We start from the raw sequence: 16,033 nt of genomic DNA, 5'->3' as shown, positions 1-16,033 counted from the left end.
TTTTTTGCAATTTTGACCAGTGTCCCTTTATGAGGAAATAACTCGGGAACGCTTCAACGGATCCTAGCGGTTCTGAGATTGTTTTTTCGTGAGATATTGGGCTTCATGTTAGTGGTAAATTTAGGTCAATAAATTCTGCGTTTATTTGTGATAAAAACGGAAATTTGGCGAAAATTTTTAAAATTTCACAATTTTCACATTTTGAATTTTTATTCTGTTAAACCAGAGAGTTATGTGACACAAAATAGTTAATAAATAACATTTCCCACATGTCTACTTTACATCAGCACAATTTTGGAAACAAAATTTTTTTTTTTGCTAGGAAGTTATAAGGGTTAAAATTTGACCAGCGATTTCTCATTTTTACAATGAAATTTACAAAACCATTTTCTTAGGGACCACCTCACATTTGAAGTCAGTTTGAGGGGTCTATATGGGTGAAAATACACAAAAGTGACACCATTCTAAAAACTGCACCCCTCAAGGTGCTCAAAACCACATTCAAGAAGTTTATTAACCCTTCAGGTGCTTCACAGCAGCAGAAGCAACATGGAAGGAAAAAATGAACATTTAACTTTTTAGTCACAAAAATGATATTTTAGCAACAATTTTTTTATTTTCCCAATGGTAAAAGGAGAAACTGAACCAACAACGTTGTTGTCCAATTTGTCCTGAGTACGCCGATACCTCATATGTGGGGGTAAACCACTGTTTGGGCGCACGGCAGGGCTTGGAAGGGAAGGAGCGCCATTTGATTTTTTGAATGAAAAATTGGCTCCACTTTTTAGCGGACACCATGTCACGTTTGGAGAGCCCCCGTGTGCCTAAAAATTGGAGCTCCCCCACAAGTGACCCCATTTTGGAAACTAGACGCCCCAAGGAACTTATCTAGATGCATAGTGAGCACTTTAAACCCCCAGGTGCTTCACAAATTGATCCGTAAAAATGAAAAAGTACTTTTTTTTCACAAAAAAATTATTTTAGCCTCAATTTTTTCATTTTCACATGGGAAAAAGGATAAAATGGATACTAAAATTTGTTGGGCAATTTCTCCTGAATACACCGATATCTCACATGTGGGGGTAAACCACTGTTTGGGCACATGGTAAGGCTCGGAAGCAAAGGAGCGCCATTTGACTTTTTGAATGAAATATTAGCTCCAATTGTTAGCGGACACCATGTCGCGTTTGGAGAGCCCCTATGTGCCTAAACATTGGAGCTCCCCCACAAGTGACCCCATTTTGGAAACTAGACCCCCCCAAGGAACTTATCTAGATGCATATTGAGCACTTTAAACCGCCAGGTGCTTCACATAAGTTTATAACGCAGAGCCATGAAAATAAAAAATAAATTTTTCTTTCCTCAAAAATGATTTTTTAGCCTGGAATTTCCTATTTTGCCAAGGGTAATAGGAGAAATTGGACCCCAAATGTTGTTGTCCAGTTTGTCCTGAATACGCTAATACCCCATATGTGGGGGTAAACCACTGTTTGGGCGCACGGCAGGGCTCGGAAAGGAAGGCACGCCATTTGGCTTTTTAAATGGAAAATTAGCTCCAATCATTAGCGGACACCATGTCACGTTTGGAGAGCCCCTGTGTGCCTAAACATTGGAGATCCCCCACAAATGACCCCATTTTGGAAACTAGACCCCCAAAGGAACTAATCTAGATGTGTGGTGAGCACTTTGAACCCCCAACTGCTTCACAGAAGTTTATAATGCAGAGCAGTGAAAATAAAAAAAAAAATTATTTTCTCAAAAATGATATTTTAGCCCACAATTTTTTATTTTCCCAAGGGTAACAGGAGAAATTTGACCCCAATATTTGTTGTCCAGTTTCTTCTGAGTACGGGGATACCTCATATGTGGGGGTAAACTACTGTTTGGGCACATGCCGGGGCTCGGAAGTGAAGTAGTGACGTTTTGAAATGCAGACTTTGATGGAATGGTCTGCGGGTGTCACGTTGCGTTTGCAGAGCCCCTGGTGTGCCTAAACAGTAGAAACCCCCCACAAGTGACCCCATTTTGGAAACTAGACCCCCCAAGGAACTTATCTAGATATGTTGTGAGAACTTTGAACCCCCAAATGCTTCACAGACGTTTACAACGCAGAGCCGTGAAAATAAAAAATCATTTTTCTTTCCTCAAAAATGATGTTTTAGCAAGCAATTTTTTATTTTCACAAGGGTAACAGGAGAAATTGGACCCCAATAATTGTTGTGCAGTTTGTCCTGAGTATTCTGATACCCCATATGTGGGGGTAAACCACTGTTTGGGCGCACGTCGGGGCTCGGAAGTGAGGGAGCACCATTTGACTTTTTGAATACAAGATTGGCTGGAATCAATGGTGGCGCCATGTTGCGTTTGGAGACCCCTGATGTGCCTAAACAGTGGAAACCCCTCAATTCTACCTCCAACACTAAGCCCAACACACCCCTAACCCTAATCCCAACTGTAGCCATAACCCTAATCACAACCCTACCCACAACCCTAATTCCAACCCTAACCCTAAGGCTATGTGCCCACGTTGCGGATTCGTGAGATTTTTCCGCACCATTTTTGAAAAATCCGCGGGTAAAAGGAACTGCGTTTTACCTGCGGATTTACCACGGATTTCCAGTGTTTTTTGTGCGGATTTCACCTGCGGATTCCTATTGAGGAACAGGTGTAAAACGCTGCGGAATCCGCACAAAGAATTAACATGCTGCGGAAAATACAACGCAGCGTTTCCGCGTGGTATTTTCCGCACCATGGCCACAGTGGATTTGGTTTTGCATAGGTTTACATGGTACTGTAAACGTGATGGAACACTGCTGCGAATCCGCAGCGGCCAATCCGCTGCGGATCCACAGCGACATCCGCACCGTGTGCACATAGCCTAATTCTAAAGGTATGTGCACACGCTTCGGAAAACGCTGCGGATCCGCAGCAGTTTCCCATGAGTTTACAGTTTAATGTAAACCTATGGGAAACAAAAATCGCTGTACACATGCTGCAGAAAAACTGCACGGAAACGCAGCGGTTTACATTCCGCAGCATGTCACTTCTTTCTGCGGATTCCGCAGCGGTTTTACAACTGCTCCAATAGAAAACCGCAGTTGTAAAACCGCAGTGAAATGCGCAGAAAAACCGAGGTAAATCCGCCATAAATCTGCAGGGTTTAGCACTGCGGATTTATCAAATCCGCTGCGGAAAAATCCGCAGAGGACCAGAATGCATGTGCACATATCGAAACCCTAACCCTAATTCTTACCCCAACCTTAGTGGCAGAAAAAAAAAAATCTTTATTTTATTATTGTCCCTATCTATGGGGGTGACAAAGGGGGGGGGGGGGGTCATTTACTATTGTTTTTATTTTCACCACTGTGATAGGTTATATCTCAGTGATCAAAATGCACTTTGGAACGAATCTGCCGGGCGGCAGATTCGGCGGGCGCACTGCGCATGCACCCGCCATTTTGGAAGATGGCGGCACCCATGGAGAAGACGGACGGACCCCGGGAGGATCGGTTAGTATGATGGGGTGGGGGGGAGCACGGGGGGGTGGATCGGAGCATGGGGGTGTGGATCGGAGCGCGGGGGGGGGGGTGTGGATCGGAGCATGGGGAGGTGGATCGAAGTGCAGGGGGGTGGGATCGGAGCACGGGGGGTGGGATTGGAGCACGGGGGAGCGGACAAGAGCATGGGGGGAGCGGAGCACAGGACGGAGGGGAGCGGGGCAGTGTGCAGGACTGATCGGTGGCTTGGGGAGGCGATTGGTGGGGTGGGGGCACATCAGTGTTTCCAGCCATGGCCGATGATATTGCAGCATCGGCGATGGCTGGATTGTAATATTTCACCAGTTATAATAGGTGAAATATTACAAATCGCTCTGATTGGCAGTTTCACCTTCAACAGCCAATCAGAGCGATCGTAGCCACGGGGGGGTGAAGCCACCCCCCCTGGGCTGTACTACCACTCCCCCTGTCCCTGCAGATCGGGTGAAATTGGAGTTAACCCTTTCACTGGATCTGCAGGGACGCGATCTTTCCATGACGCCACATAGGCGTCATGGGTCGGATTGGCACCGACTTTCATGACGCCTACGTGGCGTCATGGGTCGGGAAGGGGTTAATATGTCGGATTTCTTGCCTTATAAATGGGGTTGGGACCATCAGTTGTGTTGTGCAGAAGTCTGGTGGATACACAGCTGATAGTCCTACTGAATAGACTGTTAGAATTTGTATTATGACAAGAAAAACGCAGCCAAGTAAAGAAAAACTGAGTGGCCATCATTACTTTAAGAAATGAAGGTCAGTCAGTCCAAAAAATTGGGAAAATTTTGAAAGTGTCCCCAAGTGCAGTGGCAAAAACCATCAAGCACTACAAAAAAAACTGGCTCACATGAGGACCGCCCCCAGGAAAGGAAGACCAAGAGTCACCTCTGCTTCTGAGGATAAGTTTATCCGAGTCACCAGCCTCAGAAATCGCAGGTTAACAGCAGCTCAGATTAGAGACCAGGTCAAAGCCACACAGAGTTCTAGCAGCAGACACATCTCTACAACAACTGTTAAGAGGAGACTTTGTGCAGCAGGACTTCATAGTAAAATAGCTGCTAGGAAACCACTGCTAAGGACAGGCAGCAAGCAGAAGAGACTGGTTTGGGCTAAAGAACACAAGGAATGGACATTAGACCAGTGGAAATCTGTGCTTTGGTCTGATGAGTCCAAATTTTAGATCTTTGGTTCCAACCATCGTGTCTTTGTGCGACGCAGAAAAGGTGAATGGATGGACTCTACATGCCTGGTTCCCACCGTGAAGCATGGAAGAGGTGTGATGATGTGGGGGTGCTTTGCTGGTGACACTGTTGGGGATTTATTCAAAATTGAAAGCATACTGAACCAGCATGGCTACCACAGCATCTTGCAGCGGCTTGCTTTTCCATCCAGTTTGCGTTTAGTTGGACCATCATTTATTTTTCAACAGGACAATTGCTATTTGACCAATAAGGAGAGTGATGGGGTGCTACGCCAGATGACCTGGCCTCCAGTCACCAGACCTGAACCCAATCGAGATGGTTTGGGGTGAGCTGGACCGCAGAATGAAGGCAAAAGGGCCAACAAGTGCTAAGCATCTCTGGGAACTCCTTCAAGACTGTTGGAAGACCATTCCGGGTGACTACCTCTTGAAGCTCATCAAGAGAATGCCAAAAGTGTGCAAAGCAGTCATCAAAGCAAAAGGTGGCTACTTTGAAGAACCTAGAATATAAGACATAATTTCAGTTGCTTCACACTTTTTTGTTAAGTATATAATTCCACATGTGTTAATTCATAGTTTTGATGCCTTCAGTGTGAATGTACAATTTTCATAGTCATGAAAATACAGAAAAACCTTTAAATGAGATGGTGTGTCCAAACTTTTGGTCTGTACTGTATATATGTTGAAACTCGGACTGGTTTTCTTGTACAAGATTGATAATCAATGACGTGTGCATGAGCCCTTATTCTCACAGGGACAGACCTCTTAGTTACGCTGAGCGGATAGTTAAAAGCCGGCAGCGACCCGTCTCTAGAACCAGACGTCTTGTCTCCGACTGCACTTTCAACTAGATTTGTAATGAAGAAATTAGTCTCCGATTCATGCTGTCCATTGTTCAGGCAGACTGAATCAACTAAGGTTCCAGTTATAGGGAATGCATCATTAGAAAGTGACATATTAACATAGTCATACCTCCCAACTTTTGAAGAGGGGAAAGAGGGCCAAAGGTTGGGCGTGCGCCGCGGCAAATTTCAGGCCAAGCCCCTGACCACACCCATTTCACAACTAGTCACACCCATATCCACACCCATTTAGCACTGATGATCACACTGTTTCATAAACAATTATAAACAGAAAATAAAAATTTATAAGTAATGAATTAAAGTACATGCTACATGCCTGAGCACACACGGCTCTGCTCCGTATACCCGGTACACACACGGCTACGCTCCGTACACACACAGCTCTGCTACTTCCACACTGTGCTGTGCCTGCAAAAGAGAAGACAATTGTGTCTTCTCCTCATGGTCCTGTATGCTCCATTTTGGCTGCCGTCTGAGTCCTCGTGTGTGCCTGCTTCTTCACTGCAGTGACAGACCGTCACGATATGCAGGTACACTGGGACTCAGAGTAGCCACAACAGAGCACACGTGAACTGCTGCTTCTGGAGGTCACTGTTCTTCTTGCTTTGGCTGCAGAAATTACCTCAGTCCAGGAGTAAGTAAGCAGGATGACGAGAAGAGGGGGAAACAGAGAGGGCGGGTACTGATAAAAGAGGGGGCATGTCTGCTGCTTCTCACTAGTACAGTGCGGGAAAAGAAGATAACAGCCAGGACAGTGGGACAGAGTCTCAAAATCGGGACTGCCCCGCTGGATCCGGGATGGTTGGGAGGTGTGCATAGTTAGCAAGGCCAAAAACAGACATTTATCCATCCAGTTCAGCCTATATTCCTTCAGATCAAATCCCCAGATCTACATCCTTCTAAAGAACCTAATAGCTATAAGATAAAATATTGTTCTGCTCCAGGAAGACATCCAGGCCTCTCTTGAACCCCTCGACTGAGTTTGCCATCACCACCTCCTCAGGCAAGCAATTCCAGATTCTCACTGCCCTAACAGTAAAGAATCCTCTTCTATGTTGGTTGAAAAACCTTCTTTCCTCCAGACGCAGAGAAAGCCCCCTTGTGCCCGTCACCTTCCTTGGTATAAACAGATCCTCGGAGAGATATTTGTATTGTCAGCATTGTATTGGGCAGCACGGTGGCGCAGTGGATAGCACAGCAGCCTTGCAGCGCTGGAGTCCTGGGTTCAAACCCCACCAAGGACAACATCTGCAAAGAGTTTGTATGTTTTTGCGTGGGTTTCCGTGTTTGCGTGGGTTTCCTCCGGGTACTCCGGTTTCCTCCCACATTCCAAAGACATACTGATAGGGAATTTAGATTGTGAGCCCCAACGGGATGATGATGATTATGTGTGCAAGCTGTAAAGCGCTGTGGAATTTGTTAGCGCTATATAAAAATAAAGATTATTAGTAGTATTATTGTCCCGTAATATACTTATACATGGGTTATTAGATCACCCCTCAGTCGTCTTTTTTCTAGACTAAATTATCCTAATTTTGCTAGATTTATAAAAAAAAAAAATTGTCTTGCATTTTCTCCACACCGAATATTAAAAAAAGGAATAAAACAAATTCTGGCCTTGTTGGCCAGCATGTATACATGCTGTATTCTAATGTGCTAGTCACTCATAGGACCCAAACAAACAGATTATGTGTTTGTGCTTGGGCGCAAATAAAAAGAATCGAAAACCCCTGCAAAAACTAGGGGGGAAAAAGCTGCTAATTCAATAATGAATTGGACCCACAGGCCCAGATTCATCACACTCTGTATTGCGTAAAACACTTTGAAAAGTCGCAACATTTTTAAATGTTGTATATTTGGGCATTTTCCTGACAGTTTTGGCCAACTTAAAAAAAAAAACCTGGGGCATGATGAGGTGTCACTGACTGGAGAAAGATTTATGGTAAGGTGCATGGAGGTGCAAGCCACTTAATAAATGAGGCGCCTTTGGCTTCACCACCCCCCTTTATCAAAACTGATGTATACAATGCCGATCTTGATGAATCGGGTCCATTGTTATGATACAAAAAGCAATTACAAGCAGGTTTGCAATTACTAGTGATAAGCGAACGTAAGTAAATAAAGTCTTTTTCAGCTCACCTGTCCACTCTGTGCATGGCTGCCATCCCAGGAAAATCCAACAAGTCATAACGTTATGACTAAAGGCCCCGTCACACATAGCGAGATCGCTAGCGAGATCGCTGCTGAGTCACAAGTTTTGTGACGCAACAGCGATCTCAGTAGCGATCTCGCTATGTGTGACACGTACCAGCGATCAGGCCCCTGCTGTGAGATCGCTGGTCGTGTCGGAATGGCCTGGGCCATTTTTTGATCGTTGAGGTCCCGCTGACATCGCTGAATCGGCGTGTGTGACGCCGATTCAGCGATGTCTTCGCTGGTAACCAGGGTAAACATCGGGTAACTAAGCGCAGGGCCGCGCTTAGTAACCAGATGTTTACCCTGGTTACCATCGTTAAAGAAAAAAAAACAAACGCTACATACTTACCTACCGCTGTCTGTCCCCGGCGCTCTGCTTCTCTGGTCTGGCTGTGGGCGCCGGTCAGCCGGAAAGCAGAGCGGTGACGTCACCGCTCTGCTTTCCGGCCGCTGTGCTCACAGTCAGACCAGAGAAGCAGAGCGCCGGGGACAGACAGTGGTAGGTAAGTATGTAGTGTTTTTTTTTTTTTTTTTTTTACTTTAACGATGGTAACCAGGGTAAACATCGGGTTACTAAGCGCGGCCCTGCGCTTAGTTACCCGATGTTTACCCTGGTTACCGGGGACCTCGGGATCGTTGGTCGCTGGAGAGCCGTCTGTGTGACAGCTCTCCAGCGACCAAACAGCGACGCTGCAGCGATCCGGATCGTTGTCGGTATTGCTGCAGCGTCGCTATGTGTGGCGGGGCCTTTAGGGTATGTTTTTTCACGTTTTTTTCGCTATAAAAACGCGATAAAAACGCATACATATGCATCCTATCATTTAGAATGCATTCTGCAATTTTTGAGCACATGATGCGTTTTTTTCCGCGAAAAAAAAACCCATCGCAGTAAAAAAAAAGCAGCATGTTCATTAATTTTGCGATTTTTCACATTTTTCCCCGCTATTTAATGCATTGGGAAAGCTCCGGAAAAAACGCGTGCGGATTTCTGGCAGAAATGTCCGGTTTTTGTCAGGAAATTTCTGCAAGAAATCCTGAACGTGTGCACATACCTTAAGGCTATGTGCACACGTTGCTTTTTTTTGTGTTTTTGTTTTTTGCGTTTTTTTCTCCGATAAAACCACTATAAACCGCAAAAAACGCATACAATAAGCATCCCATAATTTAGAATGAATTCTGCATGTTTTGTGCACATGATGAGAAAAAAACGCATCGCGGTAAAAAACGCAGCATGTTCATTAATTTTGCAGGGTTTTTTTTGCGGATTTCCCACCACAAAATGCATTGGGAAATGTCCGAAAAAAACGCATCAAAAACGCACAAAAAACGCGGCAAAAACGCATGCAGATTTCTTGCAGAAAATTTCAGGTTTTTCTCAGGAATTTTCTGCGAGAAATCCTGAACGTGTGCACATAGCCTAAAGGGCATATTTGGCCCTGAAACGCGTAAGCCGGTGTCTGGGACCCCTGCTATTTATACCATTTTTCTATTGTCGGTTGTCCATGCTTTTAAATGAAGATTTTGGAATAAAGCTTATTGGAGTGCAACCTCTTGGTGCTGGATTTTTTATTACTTGATGAGCGAACGTGCTGGATTAAGGCATTATCCATGCATGCTCAGGTGCTAACAGAGTGTCTCCGGCATGCTCGAATAATATGTTAACAGTTCTTGCGCCTGCATATCTTGCGACTGTTCGAGAGATTGTTTAGGCAATCCCTGCATGTGTGCAAACAGGCAACGCATGCATGTGTTGCGGCTCTCCAACAGCTACAAGCCATGCAGTTGCGGGGACTCAAACATATTTTTCGAGGTGCAGCAACCCAGAAGAGCAAATGCAAACAGATGGTGAGGCATGCAGCACTGAGGAGTAGTGGGGCGCTAATAAGAAATATAGTTTTAGCAGATAACAAGAGGACTGCCCATTCAGCTCTGGGAAGCTGGATGCAGAGGCAGAAGGAGATGAAAAAAATTTAGTCTGCTGATACTGAACTTTATGAAAGTTTATGTATTTGCCAGGATAACCTTTTAAAAGTGTTGCCTGGGATTTAAAAGAAAAAAAAAAAGATTATCTAAATTAAAAGTAATTAAGGATTACTCACTTAATAAATGTCCCACTACTTCCGCAGTCACTGCCATTCCTGCAGTGATGGGTGCACATCCATCATTAAAGGGAATATGTCACCCCAAAATTCGCCTATAAGCTAAGGCCACTGGCATCAGTGTCTGTAATGCTGTAGATAAACCCCTGATGTAACCTGCAAGATAAGAAAGGTTATATTATACTCACCCGGGGCGGTCCCGTCTGATGGGCATCGCGCTCCGGGTCTGGTGGATCCCATCTTCATACGATAACATCCTCTTCTTTTCTTCCTGCAGCGGCTCCTGTGCAGGCGTACTTTTTCTGCCCTGTTGAGCGCAGAACAAAATACTGCAGTGCGCAGGCACCCGGGAAAGGTCAGAGAGGCCCGGCGCCTGCGCACTGCAGTACTTTGCTCTGCCCTCAACAGGGCAGAAAAAGTACGCCTGCACAGGAGCCACTGCAGGAAGAAAAGAAGAGGACGTCATCGTATGAAGATGGGAGGCCCCGGACCTGGACCGCGACACGCATCGGACCCGAACTGAACCGGGACCGCCCCTAGGTGAGTATAATATAACCTGTTTTTCTCATCTTGCAGGTTACATCGGGAGATTATCTACAGCATTATAGAGTGCTGTAGATAAGCCCCTGATGCCAGTGGCCTTAGCTTATAGGCGAATTTTGGGGTGACAGATTCCCTTTAGGGTATGTTTCCACGTTCAGGAAACGCTGCGTGTTTGACGCTGCTGATCTACACGCAGCATCCAGATGTTACAGCATAGTGTAGGGGATTTCATGAAATCCTGTGTCCACTATGCATTAAAAGACGCATGCGGCAGACCCGCAGAAACGGACATGCGGCGCATCTTTTCAGAACGCAGCATGTCCTTACAATGCTGAAACAAAACAAGGACAATGCAGGTGACCTGCCAGTGACCTCAGGTGCTGATTTGGTCAGGATTTTACCTGCGTAAAATCTTGACCAAATCCTGATGCAATCCTGAAAGTGGACACATACCCTAAATGCCGCCAATAGCCTACCACTGCCGCCAATCACGGATCTCAAAGATTTCAAACCATATATGCATGTATCCCCACCAGTGATTGGCTGTATAGGTCATGTGAATCCTGCTGAACCAAGAGAGACTACATAAACTAAACAGAGGACTACACAAATTAATAAAAAGCACGCCCACTTACTGTATATACTCGAGCTTAAGCCAACCCGAGTATAAGCCGAGGCACCTACTTTTGCCACGGAAAATTGGGTAAGCTTATTAACTCAAGTATAAGCCGGGTATGCATTGCCCCCTCATCCCTGTCCTGCCATGTGTGGCCTCCCCTGTCCTGTCCTGGTATGTAGCTCCCCCTGTCCTGTTATGTGGCTCCCCTTGTCCTGTCCTAGTATGTGTGGCTCCCCCTGTCGTATGCATGGCTCCCTCGGTCCTGCATTGCTCAGCTTCCCCGCTCCCGCATTGCTAGGCTCCCCTATGCTATGGTTGTATGCATGGCTTACATTGCCCCCCCCCCCTCCTCCCCATCATACTCACCCTCCTTGCATCTGCATCTCCGTTGTCTCGGCAGCTCTCCTCTCCTGTGCTGAGCGGTCACGTGGCATCGCTCATTAAGGTAATGAATATGCACTCCACGCCTATGTGAGCGGAGACCTGTCCATATTCATTACCTTAAAGAGCAGTACCATGTGATCGCTCAGCACAGGAAGAGCTGCCAGTGCAGGGACAGAGATACAGAGATGCAGCGACGGAGGGCGAGTATGATCTCTTCTGTTAGCTGCCGGCTGCTGTCACCTGCTGCTCCGCCGGCTTTTTGGACCACGATTCGTGTATAAGCCGAGAGGGGCTTTTTCACCACACAAAAATTGTGCTGAAAATCTACATATAACTAAGAATGATTCAACTAGTCAGTTTTTAATCATGTGAGGTCATAGATCTAATGGAAAAGAAGAATTATTAGTGCTATATAATATGGTGACTGCAATATATTAAGGAGGATAAAAACTTTGATGGGAGGAGGAGGGCTTCTTTAATGTATTTAACATATTTCCTGCTTTCAGTCTTTTTTAAACCTTTTCAGATCAGTGAATATGAGCTTTTCTACTACGATTTGAGGTATTAGTGCTCCTCAGTAAAACAAAAGACTATCACCCGGGGCAGATGTTGCATCAGCATAATAGTACATTTAGTTAAGGAACACTTCTCAAGGTACAAATAACACCTCATTATACACTTGCCAGAAGACTACAACACTCAATATGATGCCATGAGTCAATAAGTGCTGTCATGCTTGAGATCTTGAACATGCCACCTTCTAATTACCACGATCACACAATCAGCAGCTAGGACTTGCAAAATAAAGGTGTTGTCCAAAAGAAAAAGAGGGTCAAACTTCAACCGCCGCCCCCGGATACTTGTTTGTGGTCAGTGTATGGTGCTGTGGCTTAACCCTATTTACCCGCAGCAGCATGTACAGCCCATGAACAAGTGTGGCACTGTTTATGGCAAGAAAAGCCGACCTTTTGTGTTCAAATCCTAGACAATCCCATCAAGATTATAGCAACAAGTAAACATTATAGGAATCACCAATCCTATGATAAATTGATATCCGCTTTACCTGTTCAAGTTTTTTTAATAGTGGATCATTCAGTTCTTCTCGTAGAACGTCCTCCTCTCTGAACATCGCTCTGCTGAGTGGTCGACTTCTGCTACCTTCCCAATCAGGGTCTCTATGTAGTGAAATGTATCCCGCATGGTCCAGCTTGTGGGGCGGTGGTTTATGGAAAGGATGTTGGTGTTCAAAAGAGTCTTCGCTCAATAGGCTACTGCTGCCGGAGAACGGTGTGGGAACCCGAGCTCCTGAAAGGGCACTAGGAGGCCTCAGGGTCTGGACATCTTCACCCGGGTCCAGGTTGGGAAAAGCGGAGTTCACTATGACTCCAGCCCGCGCCATGTTGGACATGTACTGTGCCATAAAATTAGGTTCACTGCTGAAATCTGGAGAGGAAATCATTTCTGGCATATTCCTCTAGTTTTCGCAGCTCAACAGGAATTGCGGGGTTAATTCCATACCAATATGGTGGATCACTAGAATAAAAATGAGAGCAAGTTATATTTGGAGAAGAGCTGTGGAGCATAACACATCAATAAACCAAATAATAGGGAGAGTCGTAAAATATAAAAAAAAAACAAGTTTAAATAAGATTTATTAGTTTTATAAATAATGTGAAAAAAATCCTGCTGTAAATGGTGCTGTTTTCTTGAAACTAGAGCTGTTTTTTTTTTTTAGATTCTGCACCTCTCTGATCCCAATATATGGCCATCTGTTCTTTATATTTAAAATGAGTCTTATTAGTCAAGTGGGCGTAAGCTCAACTCTTTTCTATGGTTGTCTTCATGAAGACCACGCCCAGTTGTCATATAAGACTAGGTTTATAAACAGGGAAGAGGCGGCCATATCTTCGGATCGGAGAGGCGCAGGATTGAAAGAAGAATGGCGCCAGATTCAGGAAAACGGCGGCATTTACACCAGGAAAATGAGATATTTATGACAGGAAAATGAGATATTTATGACAGGTCGTCATTACAGGGACGGTACACAGAGAGGGAAACATAACCCCTCAGCTGTCCTCCCCCCAGTGCTGTATATATGGGGGTCCTCACAGACACAGCCATGCAAAGTCTCACTGCTGACACAGACCCTCCAACTGTCCCCTCACACCATGACAGCAGGACCCCCACAGTGACAACAGAGCTCAGTGCAGCGTCCTACAAGACAACTCCGCAGCGAAGCAAAAAGTGGAAACTTTAGGAACAAAGCTAAAAACAGCCATTGTGAGGCCGAGAAGTCGCAGTTTCCCCCGCGCCATTACCTGCACATCCAGCGCTGCAGTCACCCAGGAGCCAAACGACTCAAACAAATGTTAAATTCCCGGCTGCGCTGTCCTGCTGCCAAACCCTCTGCAAACAAAGCTGACCCGGCCACCAGCGCGCACAGGACGACGGGAAACGTAGTGCTGTCTGCGGGTCTGTTCGTGCAGCCGCAGCACTGACACAGAAGGGGAGACTACATCTCCCATCAGCCCCTTCGGACAGTACGTTGACTGCCACAAAGGCTTTCGGGTGCAGTCAGCGGCGGGAGCAGGGGAAGCTGTGGCGCACAGGGCTGTGTCTAGAATAGAGTGGCTCCTGTCAGGAGGTGATGTCACCCTAATGGTCGCGGGCAGCGTCCCCACTGCAGACCCAATGCCAGGGAAGTGGAAACAATGTGAAGTGCTGAGAGACTGCTGGAGAGGGGAGAACTGGGGGGGCTGCACCGCGGAGCTGTATGAGGAGAGGAATGGGGGGCTGCACAGCGGAGCTGTATGAGGAGAGGAATGGGGGGCTGCACAGCGGAGCTGTGTGAGGAGAGGAATGGGGGGCTGCACCGCGGAGCTGTGTGAGGAGAGGACCGAGGGGGCTGCACCGCGGAGCCACGTGAGGAGAGGACCGAGGGGGCTGCACCGCAGAGCTCTGTGAGGAGAGGACCGAGGGGGCTGCACCGCGGAGCTGTGTGAGGAGAGGACCGAGGGGGCTGCACCGCGGAGCTGTGTGAGGAGAGGAATGGGGGGCTGCACCGCGGAGCTGTGTGAGGAGAGGAATGGGGGGCTGCACCGCGGAGCTGTGTGAGGAGAGGACCGAGGGGGCTGCACCGCGGAGCCGTGTGAGGAGAGGAATGGGGGGCTGCACCGCAGAGCTCTGTGAGGAGAGGACCGAGGGGGCTGCACCGCGGAGCTGTGTGAGGAGAGGAATGGGGGGCTGCACCGCGGAGCTGTGTGAGGAGAGGACCGAGGGGGCTGCACCGCGGAGCCGTGTGAGGAGAGGACCGCGGGGGCTGCACCGCGGAGCTGTGTGAGGAGAGGACCGAGGGGGCTGCAACGCGGAGCTGTATGAGGAGAGGAATGGGGGGCTGCACTGCGGAGCTGTATGAGGAGAGGAATGGGGGGCTGCACTGCGGAGCTGTATGAGGAGAGGACCGCGGGGGCTGCACCGCGGAGCTGCGTGAGGAGAGGACCGCGGGGGCTGCACCGCGGAGCCGCGTGAGGAGAGGACCGCGGGGGCTGCACCGCAGAGCCGTGTGAGGAGAGGACTGCACTGCGGAGCTGCGTGAGGAGAAGACCGAGTGGCGGAGCCACCTGAGGAGAGGAATGGGGGTCTGCACTGCGGAGCCGCGTGAGGAGAGGACCGAGGGCGCTGCACTTCGGAGCCGCGTGAGGAGAGGAATGGGGGGGGCGGAGCCACGTGAGGAGAGGACCAAGGGGGCTGCACCGCGGAGCCGCATGAGGAGAGGACCGGGGGGCTGCACCGCTGAGCTGTGTGAGGAGAGGACCGAGAGGGCTGCACCGCGGAGCCGCATGAGGAGAGGACCGGGGGGGCTGCACCGCTGAGCTGTGTGAGGAGAGGACCGAGGGGGCTGCACCGCGGAGCCGCATGAGGAGAGGACCGGGGGGGCTGCACCGCTGAGCTGTGTGAGGAGAGGACCGAGAGGGCTGCACCGCGGAGATGTGTGAGGAGAAGACCGAGTGGCGGAGCCACGTGAGGAGAGGAATGAGGGGGCTGCACTGCGGAGCTGCGTGAGGAGAGGACCGAAGGGGCTGCACAGCAGAGCAGCGTGAGGGGTGGAGCTGAGGGGCTGCACCGTGTGAAGAGAGGACCTGGGGGGCTGCACCGCGGAGCCGCGTGAAGAGAGAACCGAGGGGGCTGCCCTGCAGAGCCGAGGACCGAAGGGCGGAGCCGCATGAGGAGAGAAATGAGGGACTGCACCGCGGAGCCGCGTGAGGGAAGGACAGAGGGGCTGCACTATGGAGTCCTGTGAAATTGGAAATGAGGACATGGGACTTGGTGTTAGTGGTCTGAGAATGTGTTTTGGGGGCAAAGAAACATGGATGATATCACATGGATCTGCATGTCGGAGGGCTTTCACAGTAAAGAGGTTGCCCACTACTAGCACAACCCCTTCTTGAGCAAAATGTTTGGCCCCCATAAAATAAGGTTACGTTCACATTAGCGTTGTGCGGTGCTGCGTCGGGGCGCAGCCGCGGCGACGCATGCGTCATGCGCCCCTATATTTAACATGGGGGGCGCATAGACATGCGTTGTCTTGCGTT

At 48.1% G+C, this 16,033-nt stretch overlaps 1 protein-coding gene across 2 annotated transcripts in view; it reads right to left on the bottom strand.

Moving 5' to 3' along the window:
- CPAP (centrosome assembly and centriole elongation protein) overlaps positions 1 to 13,955 on the bottom strand; it is a 94,214-nt gene extending 80,259 nt beyond the window's left edge. Inside the window, exons 1-2 of one of the 2 annotated variants that reach the window (XR_011319431.1) lie at positions 13,760 to 13,890; positions 12,505 to 12,974 (exon numbers count right to left, since the gene is read on the bottom strand). Coding sequence is in view for 1 of the 2 variants with exons in the window: in XM_069759066.1 (XP_069615167.1) it covers positions 12,505 to 12,909 (405 nt within the window). In the remaining variant the exon portion in view is untranslated. Of the gene's footprint in view, positions 1 to 12,504; positions 12,975 to 13,759 lie in introns of both variants that reach the window. The other variant, XM_069759066.1, reaches the window with a different exon arrangement.
- Between the last annotated feature and the right edge of the window lie 2,078 nt (positions 13,956 to 16,033).

This window comes from Ranitomeya imitator, chromosome 3 (assembly GCF_032444005.1).
Source record: "Ranitomeya imitator isolate aRanImi1 chromosome 3, aRanImi1.pri, whole genome shotgun sequence".
NCBI lineage: Eukaryota > Metazoa > Chordata > Amphibia > Anura > Dendrobatidae > Ranitomeya > Ranitomeya imitator.
The sequence above is the reverse complement of the archived record's forward strand: the minus strand, read 5'-3'. Positions and strand labels throughout refer to the sequence as shown.